This window comes from Lepidochelys olivacea (assembly GCF_965140295.1).
Source record: "Lepidochelys olivacea isolate rLepOli2 genome assembly, chromosome: 5".
NCBI lineage: Eukaryota > Metazoa > Chordata > Testudines > Cheloniidae > Lepidochelys > Lepidochelys olivacea.
Window position 1 is genome coordinate 30,451,012 of NC_140415.1, and position 13,338 is coordinate 30,464,349.

Genomic DNA, 13,338 nt, shown 5'->3' on the forward strand with positions numbered 1-13,338 from the left:
GGGGTTCCATTCCAATAACACAATGCAAAATCGACTTGAGCCCCCACCCAGTGACCTGAGACAAATATATACCACCCCCGCTGGGTGCCTCTAAGAGGCAATACTTCCCCTCTCGCAAGCACAGAGTCTGAGTGTAGCAAAAAGCCTTTTAATAACAGAGAGAAACAATGTGCCATTATATTGGGGAAACACCTCCAACAGGATTCATAACACAACCCATGAGCAAAAACCCACCCCAAGCAAATTGGACCATGTCCTTTCCCTTTGATTCTTGAGTCCAGCAACCCAAGGGACACTCAAGTCCCAAAAGTCCAACAACCCAAAAGTCTGCCCCTAGTCAGTGCAGCCCCAGAGTTCAGAAGTTTATCTGCAGAGTTTTACCTCCCAACCTGGGTGGGGATGAAGAGCTAAGGGGCACCTTACGTGGTCGGAAGCCGACTGCCCCACCTCTCTATGGGGCTCTGCTCCACTCTACCAGCCATCCCACGAATCGCTTTGCTCTGCCAGCCATCCTGTGAGCTGCTCCGCTCCACCAGCCACTCTGCTCTGCCAGCTGTCCCATGAGCCGCTCCAGTTGTCCAAAGAACTGCTCCACAATATATCTTCAGGGCCCCTCCCCACTTAACACAACAATCAGTGATTTCAGCTCTTAGCAATTTTAGCTCTTTTGTAATTTCAGCTTGTAATAGGGGAGCCTCAGCTTGTAGTAGGGTACACCATTAGCCCAAAGTGAATTCAGCTCAGTAGCCTGTAACTAGACTCCTAATAAAATCAAAATTAACTCTGATATTCTACAGTGGAAAGAAGAGAAGATACAACTAGCATACAGAGCCCATACCACAAGATATGAATACCTGTCCCTAGCCTCTGTCAATTCACTGAGTTTTGGAACCCATGTCCCTTGCCTAGCAAGTGCTACTTAGTTGATGGCGAGTCCCTCAATCATAACAAAAGGCCAAGTACAGTTCCACTGTCCTTGATTCACATAATCAGGATAATAACAATTTATTCTTTCTGCCCCAATAACAGAGAAACTGGGGATCCCACAGCAGCCAAAGTGACCATTTGGGCAGCTATGGGCTCATGCGAGACTGGGTGGGTGTGCCTATGCAAATGAGATCAGCCCCTGAAATTATTTTCCACAGCTTGCCACAACTCACCACCAGATGTCAGGGTGGAGCTCATCCTGACTCTGCTTACAAATAGCAGGGGTAGGCAAACTATGGCACGTGTGCTAAAGGTGGCACACAAGCTGATTTTCAGTGGCACTCACGCTGCCTGGGTCCTGGCCACCGGTCCAGGGGGCTCTGCATTTTAATTTAATTTTAAAATGAAGCTTCTTTTAAACATTTTAAAAACCTTACTTACTTTACATACAACAATAGTTTAGTTTATATATTAAAGACTTATAGAAAGACACCTTCTAAAAATGTTAAAATGTATTACTGGCACATGAAACCTTAAATTAGGGTGAAAAATGAAGACTCAGCACACCACTTCTGAAAGGTTGCCAACCCCTGATATATAGCAATGGTAATTATTATCCTTTCTCAAGGTGAGGTTCACAGCTTCTTAGGGTATGTCTACACTATGAAATTAAGTCAAATTTATAGAAGTCGGTTTTTTAGAAATTTTTTTATATAGTCGATTGTGTGTCCCCCCCCACACAAAATGCTCTAAGTACATTAAGTGTATTAACTCGGCAGAGTGCTTCCACAGTACCGAGGCTAGCGTTGACTTCTGGAGCGTTGCACTGTGGGTAGCTATCCCACAGTTCCCACAGTCTCCGCCGCCCATTGGAATTCTGGGTTGAGATCCCAATGCCTAATGGGGCAAAAACATTGTTGCGGGTGGTTCTGGGTACATGTTGTAAGGCCCTCCCTCCCTCCCTCCCTCCCTCCGTGAAAGCAAAGGCAAACCATCGTTTCGCGCCTTTTTTCCTGAGTTACCTGTGCAGACACCATGCCACGGCAAGCACGGAGCCCACTCAGCTCACTGTCAGCATACGTCTCCTGGGTGCTGGCAGATGCAGTACTGCATTGCTACGCAGCAGCAGCAACCCATTGCCTTGTGGCAGCAGACGGTGCAATAGGCCTGATAACCATCGTCGTCATGTCCGAGGTGTTCCTGGATGCCTCGGTAAGGTCAGTCAGGAGCACCTGGGCAGACATGGGCACAGGGACTAAAATAGGAGTGACTCGACCGGGTCATTCTCTTTAGTCCTGCCAGCAGTCCTATTGTACCATCTTATGGTGAACAGGCAGGAGATGAAGATGGTCAGTAGTCCTGTTGCACCATCTTCTGCCAGCCAAAGATGTAAAAGATAGATGGAGTGGATGAAAACAAGAAATACACCAGATTTGTTCTGTATTCATTTGCTTCCCCTCCCTCCCTCCGTGAAATCAACAGCCAACAATCATTTTGGTGATGTCTGTCAGGGGCACCTTGAAAAGTTTAAGGGAGATTCAGTCCTGCCTGAAATACTAGGGGGAGAGATAGCTCAGTGGGCTGAGCATTGGGTTGAGCATTGGCCTGCTAAACCCAGGGTTTTGAGTTCAATCCTTGAGGGGGCCATTCTGTGTGACAGTTGTTTTTGTTTCTCCTTGATGCAAGGCCACTCCCTTTGTTGATTTTAATTCCCTATAAGCCAACCCTGTATGCCATGTCGTCAGTCGCCCCTCCCTCCGTCAGAGCAATAGCAGACAATCATTCCACGCCTTTTTTCTGTGCAGTCGCCATACCATGGCAAGCATGGAGCCCACTCAGATCACTTTGGCAATTAGGAGCACATTAAACACCACGCGCATTATCCAGCAGTATATGCAGCACCAGAACCTGGCAAAGCAAAACCGGGTGAGTGGGCAACATCAGCGCAGTGACGAGAGTGATGAGGACATGGACACAGACTTCTCTCAAAGCACGGGCCCTGGCAATGTGGGCATCGTGGTGCTAATGAGGCGGGTTCATGTGGTGGAATGCCGATTCTGGGCCCAGGAAACAAGCACAGACTGGTGGGACCGCATAGTGTTGCAGGTCTGGGACGATTCCCAGTGGCTGCGAAACTTTCGCATGCATAAGGGCACTTTTATGGAACTTTGTGACTTGCTTTCCCCTGCCCTGAGGTGCAAGAATTCCAACATGAGAGCAGCCCTCACAGTTGAGAAGCGAGTGGCAATAGCCTTGTGGAAGCTTGCAATGCCAGACAGCTACCGGTCAGTTGGGAATCAATTTGGAGTGGGCAAATCTACTATGCGGGCTGCTATGATACAAGTAGCCAACGCAATCAAAGATCTGCTGATATCAAGGGTAGTGACCCTGGGAAATGTGCAGGTCATAGTGGATTGCTTTGCTGCAATGGGATTCCCTAACTGTGGTGGGGCCATAGATGGAACCCATATCCCTATCATGGCACTGGAGCACCAAGCCGGTGAGTACATAAACCGCAAGGGGTACTTTTCAATAATGCTGCAAGCACTGGTGGATCACAAGGGACGTTTCACCAATATCAACGTGGCATGGCCGGGAAAGGTACATAACGTTCGCATCTTCAGGAACTCTGGTCTGTTTCAAAAGCTGCGGGAAGGGACTTTATTCCCAGACCAGAAAATAACTGTTGGGGATATTGAAATGTCTATATGTTTCAGAGTAACAGCCGTGTTAGTCTGTATTCGCAAAAAGAAAAGGAGTACTTGTGGCACCTTAGAGACTAACCAATTTATTTGAGCATGAGCTTTCGTGAGCTACAGCTCACTTCATCGGATGCATACCGTGGAAACTGCAGCAGACTTTATATATACACAGAGAATATGAAACAATACCTCCTCCCACCCCACTGTCCTGCTGGTAATAGCTTATCTAAAGTGATCATCAGGTTGGGCCATTTCCAGCACAAATCCAGGTTTTCTCACCCTCCACCCCCCCACACAAATTCACTCTCCTGCTGGTGATAGCCCATCCAAAGTGACAACTCTTTACACAATGTGCATGATAATCAAGTTGGGCCATTTCCTGCACAAATCCAGGTTTTCTCACATCCCCCCCACCCCCATACACACACAAACTCACTCTCCTGCTGGTAATAGCTCATCCAAACTGACCACTCTCCAAGTTTAAATCCAAGTTAAACCAGAACATCTGGGTGGGGGGTAGGAAAAAACAAGAGGAAATAGGCTACCTTGCATAATGACTCAGCCACTCCCAGTCTCTATTTAAGCCTAAATTAATAGTATTCCATTTGCAAATGAATTCCAATTCAGCAGTTTCTCGCTGGAGTCTGGATTTGAAGTTTTTTTGTTTTAAGATAGCGACCTTCATGTCTGTGATTGCGTGACCAGAGAGATTGAAGTGTTCTCCGACTGGTTTATGAATGTTATAATTCTTGACATCTGATTTGTGTCCATTTATTCTTTTACGTAGAGACTGTCCAGTTTGACCAATGTACATGGCAGAGGGGCATTGCTGGCACATGATGGCATATATCACATTGGTGGATGTGCAGGTGAACGAGCCTCTGATAGTGTGGCTGATGTTATTAGGCCCTGTGATGGTGTCCCCTGAATAGATATGTGGGCACAATTGGCAACGGGCTTTGTTGCAAGGATAAGTTCCTGGGTTAGTGGTTCTGTTGTGTGGTATGTGGTTGTTGGTGAGTATTTGCTTCAGGTTGCGGGGCTGTCTGTAGGCAAGGACTGGCCTGTCTAAGATTTGTGAGAGTGTTGGGTCATCCTTTAGGATAGGTTGTAGATCCTTAATAATGCGTTGGAGGTGTTTTAGTTGGGGGCTGAAGGTGACGGCTAGTGGCGTTCTGTTATTTTCTTTGTTAGGCCTGTCCTGTAGTAGGTAACTTCTGGGAACTCTTCTGGCTCTATCAATCTGTTTCTTTACTTCTGCAGGTGGGTATTGTAGTTGTAAGAAAGCTTGACAGAGATCTTGTAGGTGTTTGTCTCTGTCTGAGGGGTTGGAGCAAATGCGATTGTATCGCAGAGCTTGGCTGTAGACAATGGATCGTGTGGTGTGGTCAGGGTGAAAGCTGGAGGCATGCAGGTAGGAATAGCGGTCAGTAGGTTTCCGGTATAGGGTGGTGTTTATGTGACCATTGTTTATTAGCACTGTAGTGTCCAGGAAGTGGATCTCTTGTGTGGACTGGACCAGGCTGAGGTTGGTGGTGGGGTGGAAATGTCTATAGTTATCCTTGGGGACCCAGCCTAGCCCTTAATGCCATGGCTCATGAAGCCATACACAGGCAGCCTGGACAGTAGTCAGGAGCTGTTCAACTACAGGCTGAGCAAGTGCAGAATGGTGGTAGAATGTGCATTTGGACGTTTAAAAGCGTGCTGGCGCAGTTTACTGACTTGGTTAGACCTCAGGGAAACCAATATTCCTGCTGTTATTACGTCTTGCTGTGCGCTTCACAATATCTGTGAGAGTAAGGGGGAGACGTTTATGGTGGGGTGGGAGGTTGAGGCAAATCGTCTGGCTGCTGGTTACACACAGCCAGACACTAGGGCGCTTAGAAGAGCACAGGAGGGTGCAGTGTGCATCAGAGAAGCTTTGAAAACCAGTTTCATGACTGGCCAGGCTACGGTGTGAAAGTTCTGTTTGTTTCTCCATGATGAAATCCGCCACCCACTTGGTTCACTCTACTTCCCTGTAAGTTAACTACCCTCCCTTCCTCCCTTCAATCACCACTGTCAGAGGCAATAAAGTCATTGTTGCTTCACATTCATGCATTCTTTATTTATTCATCACACAAATAGAGGGATAACTACCAAGGTAGACCGGGAGGGGTGGTGGAGGAGGGAATCACCGGGAGAGGTGGTGGAGGAGGGAAGGACAAGTCCACACAGCATTTTAAAAGTTTAAAACTTATTGAATGCCAGCCTTCTGTTGCTTGGGTAATCCTCTGGGGTGTAGTGACTGGGTGGCCGGAGGCCCCTCCACCGTGTTCTTGGGCGTCTGGGTGAGGAGGCTATGGAACTTGGGGAGGAGGGCTGTTGGTTACACAGGGGCTGTAGTGCCAGTCTGTGCTCCAGCTGCCTTTTCTGCAACTCAACCATATGCTGGAGCATATTAGTTTGATCCTCCAGCAGCCTCAGCATTGAATCCTGCCTCCTCTCATCATGCTGCTGCCATCTTTCAGCTTCAGCCCTCTCTTCAGCCTGCCACTTACTCTCTTCAGCCCACCACCTCTCCTCCCCATCATTTTGTGCTTTCCTGCACTCTGACATTATCTGCCTCCACGCATTCGTCTGTGCTCTGTCAGTGTGGGAGGACAGCATGAGCTCAGAGAACATTTAATCACGAGTGCATTTTTTTCGCCTTCTAATCTTCGCTAGCCTCTGGGAAGGAGAAGATCCTGTGATCCTTGAAACACATGCAGCTGGTGGAGGAAAAGAAAGGGACAGTAGTATTTAAAAAGACACATTTTATAGAACAATGGGTACACTCTTTCATGGTAAACCTTGCTGTTTAACGAAAGCACATGTGCTATGTATGTAATGTTACAAGGTCGCATTTTGCCTCCCCCCACCACGTGGCTAGCCCCTCACCCCTCCCCACTCCCCGTGGCTAACGGCAGGGAACATTTCTGTTCAGCCACAGGCAAACAGCCCAGCAGGAATGGGCACCTCTGAACGTCCCCTTAAGAAAAGCACCCTATTTCAACCAGGTGACCATGAATGATATCACTCTCCTGAGGATAACACAGAGAGATAAAGAACGGATCTTGTTTGAACGCCAGCAAACATACACTGCAATGCTTTGTTCTGCAATGATTTCCGACTACGTGCTACTGGCCTGGCGTGGTAAATTGTCCTACCATGGTGGATGGAATAAGGCTGCCCTCCCCAGAAACCTTTTGCAAAGGCTTTGGGAGTATATCCAGGAGAGCTTTATGGAGATGTCCCTGGAGGATTTCCGCTCCATCCCCAGACACATTAACAGACTTTTCCAGTAGCTCTACTGGCCGCGAATGCCAGGGCAAAAACACGCTTGCTTTTAAACCATGTATACTATTTAAAAAGGTACACTCACCAGAGGTCCCTTCTCTGCCTCGCAGGTCTGGGAGGCAGCCTTGGGTGGGTTCAGGGGGTACTGGCTCCAGGTCCAGGGTGAGAAACAGTTCCTGGCTGTCGGGAAAACCGGTTTCTCCGCTTGCTTGTTGTGAGCTATCTACAACCTCATCATCATCATCTTCCTCGTCCCCAAAACCTGCTTCCGTGTTGCCTCCATCTCCATTGAATGAGTCAAACAACACGGTTGGGGCAGTGGTGGCTGAACCCCCTAAAATGGCATGCAGCTCATCATAGAAGCGGCATGTTTTGGGCTCTGACCCGGAGTGGCCGTTTGCCTCTCTGGTTTTCTGGTAGGCTTGCCTCAGTTCCTTAAGTTTCACGCGGCACTGCTTTGGGTCCCTGTTATGGTCTCTGTTCTTCAGGCCCTGGGAGATTTTGACAAATGTTTTGGCATTTCAAAAACTGGAACGGAGTTCTGATCGCTGTGTGGGGAGAGGAATCCATGCTATCAGATCCTGTACCTCCCTTTTGGTCCATGCTGGAGCTCTTTTGAGATTCTGGGATTCCATCATGGTCACCTCTGCTGATGAGCTCTGCACTCACCTGCAGGTTGCCACGCTGGCCAAACAGAAAATGAAATTCAAAAGTTTGCAGGCCTTTTCCTGTCTACCTGGCAAGTGCAAGTGCAAGAGTTGAGAGTGCTGTCCAGAGCAGTCACAATGGAGCACTCTGGGATAGCTCCCGGAGGCCAATTCCATCTAATTGCGTCCACAGTACCCCAAATGTGACCTGGCAAGGCTGATTTCAGCGCTAATCCCCTGGTCGGGGGTGGCGTAAAGAAATCGATTTTAAGAGCCCTTTAAGTCAAAAAGAAGGATTTCGTCGTGTGGATGGGTGCAGGGTTAAACTGATTTAATGCTGCTAAATTCAACCTCAACTCCTAGTGTAGACCAGGGCTTAGTGTGGGTCAATGCCTGTCTGTAGCTGTAGGGGGCAGAATCAAAGCATTGAACTGGGGACAAGGGACTAGCCCCCACCCCACCTTCCAGAGAGGACCCCCTCAGTTACTCTTTGTCTCCTGTAGCTAGGGGCAGGGCAGGGAATCCAGCACTTGCTGCAAGAGAGAGAATTTTTTTAAAAAACCTGAAGGTGGTGGGTGGCCGCCTGCCTGCAATTAGCACAGTCCCTCCCCCTGCCCTGACTGTTCAGGTTATAGGGTAGGAGGATGGTGGAGGGAGACCAAGGCTATGCTTCTCCTGCGCTGTGCCCCTGCCAGAGGGTACAGAAGAAGAGGGTTGTGCCTTGTGCAACCCAGTCGCCTCATCTTCTCAGAAAGGTTTCACTTTGGCTGACTCCCACAAACCCCTGAGCCAGTTCCCCAGGAGTTCCCCACTAGTGAGGGAGGAGTCTGACAGTCAGAGACCACAAATGTCTCAATGGGTGGTGGAAAAATGAAGAGAGCACTTGAGCCACCAGAAGCAGTTACATCAAAGGGCAGCGGCCCGGCATAGGAAACCATAAGCCAGTTGTCTGAATCCACCACAGACAGAGCCAGGAGCGGCCAGTAAGACCATTTTGGGTGCATGCCGTCCCATGGCTCAGGTCTTACCATCCCTCCCTTGGTTCATTGGGCAATTCAGTCTCCTCTTAGCCTCAGGGAAGTCAGGAATTCTGCATGAAGTGGCGAAGAAGGAAATCAGTCTCCCCCTCAGAAAGAAATTTCCTCTTGGGCTAGGGAGTTCTTGGATTTGGCACAAAAAGCACCTTTACCTCAGAGGCCACCGTCTTGTGAGCCCCAGCCAGAGGCTGCAGTATCCCCTTACGGGCTTTTTATCCACTCTCAAAAGGACAAAGATAAAGAGATACCTGCTAGCAGAAGAGGTTCCCAGGACTCCTCATCTGACTCAGGTCCCCAATCCCCACCTCCTTTAAGAAATCAAATTATAAAAGGGGGAAAGATTCAAGAAATTAATTCAGAAACTTTGAAGAAAACTGCCCTGTTCTTCTTGGGATAGCAGTTCCACTGACACATCACCAGAAGGACCCAGAACTAGAGGCTCTGCTCAAAGTTTTCATACAGGGAAAGAAAAACCATAATAAAGGGAATACATTGTTTAAGCATCTGGTTCTTCATCATTATCATTTAATTAACCAGTTCAAAATCTGAACCACACATTCCCCTTTATATCTTTTTGCAAAAAGTAATAAAGGCTGAATGGGGAACATCAGCAAAGTGTATGAAATTGTCCAGGTGTGCCAAAATATTCTACAACACAAACTGTAGCAAACCAGTTTTTGTCTCTTTTCCCAAAGTGGACGGGGCAGTCTCAGCACTAGTCAAAGACACTGCTACCCCAACTCTCTGAGGGCTTCTGCAGCAATGCATTTTGCAAGAGCAGAACTGGCCTGGACTGACAATTTGGCAGCCAGACTGCCAAGAAAAAGGGCTAAGAAATCATTGAGGTTAGGTTTGGAGTTAAAAGAAAATCCCAGTGGCTTCAGCATTCATAGCCAATGCTACCAAGGATTGCTTTGATGTTTTCAGCACATGCTGTGGCCTCCAATGTGGTGACCAGATTGCACCTCTGATTATGAGTCTGGAACAGTGAAGTACAGGCCAAAATCATGATAGTGGCTTTGAAATAGTCAGTTATTTGGGGAGCCATTAGACCAGTGGTTCCCAAACTTGTTCCGCCACTTGTGCAGGGAAAGCCCCTGGCAGCCAGCTTCCAGCAGCTCCCATTGGCCTGGAGCAGTGAACCGTGGCCACTGGGAGCTGCAATAGGCTGAACCTGCGGACGTGGCAGGAAAACAAACCGGCCCGGCCCAACAGCGGCTTTCCCTGCACAAGCGGCGGAACAAGTTTGGGAACAACTGCTTTAGACATTTAAAATAACCATTTTTTATTCCAAACCAAGAACAATACATTTTTAATATGTTAGTGTTCCCCTTTTTTCAGTTTGTGTTTTTAGTTGGTTCATGAATTTGTCACATTACAGCTTCTGCTGCTTTTGAAGTTTTCTCAGCTAATAAAATTAATTTTCTTGATAATTACAATTTTATATTATTATTTTATTGTTATTAGTTGAACTAAAAGAAGAAGAGCATAAAGAAAAGCTAGAGAAAAAAGAGCTGACAATATTAGACTTAACCAGACAGCTGAGAACTCTAGATAAAGAGAAACAGAATGAGATAATCAAACTGCAGATCGAGGTATGCACTACTGGGAAGAGAGGGTTTCATAAGTTTAAAGACCAAATAGACACGCACCTTGGATAGATTTAGAAGAGTCTATGTAAAGAAAAGGGTTGAGATTAGCATTTACTAATGTAATTTGGATCCTCACAGTTTTAAAATTTAAAGAGGCAGATCCACAGGTGGTGTAAATTGTCATAGCTCAATGAGCTTTTCATCTGAGCTGAGGATAAACCCTCCAAAGTTGGCCAGTACAGAAAATGTTTATAACCTATTATGTTGTTTTTGAGAAAGGTAGAATTGTTTTAAGTACAACTGTTATGCCCTCTTTGAAAATTTTGCCCTATATGTTTTTGAGCACCTAGAGGGATGAAAAAAAAATGCTTTTGTTTTTTGCTTATTTTTTCAAATGTTTATAGTTCCTGTAATGTTTGGAAGATGTCTTTATTTAAAAATGTTGAGAGCTTGAGGCCCTGATCCAGCAATGCACTGGCAGCAGCCCACTGATTTCAGAGGAGCGTTGCATAGGTACTGTAAGCTTCAGGACTGGAGTTTTATTTAACCGCTGAGGTTTTAAAGCCACTGCACTGCTACTGAAAAACTAAGCAAAGATTTCAAATGCTCTAAATGTTAAAAATAATAATAATAATAATAATAATAATAATAAAATAGGGGATGAATCTCTGGTTGGGATGAGCTCTCCTCAGGACCCAAACTTGGGGCTGGTTTAATTAAGAGTATGCAGAGCCTTCTTTTGCCCAGACACACTCCCTACAGTTGGGGAAAATCCTCAGCTGGTTGGCAAACTAATATTATGGCCCCTCTGAACCACAAGAACCAAGGGCCTGGGCCTATATTTTTAAAGGGACACTGTCAACTTGTAATTGTATTAATTTTTAATTTTAAAAAACTAATTGGCTCACCCTGACCATTTTAATTTTAAGGTACAACATTATGGTGCAAAAACATGTGGAAATTATGCCTATTTTTATGAAAATGTTTTCTTCTGTTGGGTCAGTGTAAATATTAGGGATTTTTGTCCTTTCCTTTTGTTTCAGTTCAATGCTAAACTAGCAAGAGTTCAGAATAAAACAACAAAATCATATCCAGATACCACTGTCTTGCCTCAAAATATCTACAGAAGGGTATGTGTTTTAATAGCTTTTTCCTAAAAATGTCTGTGGGTTGCAAATACTGTTGCTATAGAGTACCTAGCTGGTATTTCTGTATGATATGCAAGGTTTTAAAGTGCAGCTTGCTTTGAAAAGTGACTTTGTAAAAATGGTAATGTGCCACTCCTTGTTTATTGTGCCACCATGGCTCCAAACCATATTGCTCATTTACCAAGTAAAACAATTATTTTTCTATGTATCTGAAAGTGAAGCTGTGATCCTTCCAGCTCATGTGTCATCCCCAGCACTAAGGATTCTAGGGAACAGATTCTATCATCAGTTACTCCTATACAACCCCAGTGTGTTTAGCGGAGGCTCCAAAGAGAGGCATAATTTGCCTCAATCACACCACCAGTATCCTGGAAAACTGTCCAGAAGGAGGAAGCAACAACCAGTGGATTTAATTGCAGTGTGCATCCCCCAACAAAGGGCCTGATCCAAAGCCTATTGAAGCCTGCTGACTCTTTCTATTAACTTCAATAGAGTTTGGATTGAGCCCTAAATATTCCTGTATATAGCTGTCACATGTTGGCAGCTATGCATGACATGCAGCCCCACCATGGTCTTCCAGCTTTCATTGATTATGCTCTTTCCAGTATGATGATGTCACGGTTACTACAGAACCATTCTGGTGCCAGCTTATGGAGGTCAGGGGTTAGGGTTGAGGATTTACTATTATTATTATATATCTTAAAGTGTATGTAATAATAATAAACTCTGAAAATTTTAAACATAGCACCAGGTGGATTTTTTTAAGTATATGCATGATCCCTTGCTTCAGGGACTTAATTTTACTGCCATTTGCACATAACCTTCAAATAAGCTTGAATTTTTTTGTAGATGTTTAAATATATTTTGTTAAAATAATACCCATACACAATCAAACATCTACTATTGCTTTCATTCCAGTGTAAAGTGAGGATTGTGGGATTTAAGATTGGCCATGTACCAACAAAGCACTTAAGCACATGTTTAACTTTACCTTGAATAGTCCTATTGACTTCAATGACAGTACTTGTATGCTTAAAGTTAAACTTGTGCATTGTGTACATGCTTTTCTAGATTAGGGCCATTAAGCTGTCAAAGAAAGAGGATTTTGTGAGACTTATCCTTGTAAAATACATATTATTATGTTCTCATTATTGTACTTAGGATAATTTTTCATTAGTAGCATCATGTTGTGTTGATACAGTGGAGTTGCATCATACGCGCATTTAATTTATGTGAATTCAACTATACGCATGTGGCAAAAAAAAAGAAAAACAACAATAACTCACGGCGGTGGAGTACTGTACAGGAGTAGACGGGAGAGCGCTCAGGGGTCTGCCTGCCGGTCCGGTGAGCATCTCGCTGTACTGAGTGTGATTCTAGTGTTTAAAGATACGTATTTTTTTGCACAACATTACCCCTAAACGCAAGCCAACTACTTCATCTGGTACTCAACCAAAGAAACAGCGATCTGTTCCAATGCTGGAGGAAAAACTGGCTGTGTTGGACTTATTGAGAGACGGTATGTTGGTCTCCAACGTGGCGCATAAATATGGCCGCAACAAATCTAGCATCCGTGCCATCAAAATTCGAGAGAGAGAAATTTGTCAAGCCGTGGTATCAAGTGCTCCAGTAACTGCTAAGGTGATGAGCCAGGTGCGTGATAAGACTTCAGTGAAGACTGAAAAGGCATTAAACTTATGGCTGGAAGACATGAACCGTAAACCTGTGCCTATCGATGGCAACATGTTGCGAGAAAAGGCTCTTAGCCTCTACGCGCTGTTCATACCTCCCAACAAAGAGGGACAGCCTTCTGATGAGAAGGAATTCAAAGCCAGCCAAGGTTGGCTTAACAGTTTTAGGAACCGCTTCAACCTCAAAAACGTGCAGACTACTGGTGAAGCTGCATCTGCCAATGAAGAGGCAGCAAAAGCCTACCCCGAACAATTAAAGAAAATCACAGAAGAAAA

General features: G+C 45.6%; 1 protein-coding gene across 1 annotated transcript in view; it reads left to right on the forward strand.

Annotated features, from left to right (window-relative positions):
• CCDC152 (coiled-coil domain containing 152) overlaps window positions 1-13,338 on the forward strand; it is a gene marked incomplete at its 5' end in the record, with an annotated part of 34,733 nt that overhangs the window by 19,569 nt on the left and 1,826 nt on the right. Inside the window, 3 exons of the mRNA XM_084629598.1 lie at window positions 10,099-10,249; window positions 10,499-10,502; window positions 11,267-11,353. Of these exons, the coding sequence (XP_084485724.1) occupies window positions 10,099-10,249; window positions 10,499-10,502; window positions 11,267-11,353 (242 nt within the window). The remainder of the gene's footprint in view (window positions 1-10,098; window positions 10,250-10,498; window positions 10,503-11,266; window positions 11,354-13,338) is intronic.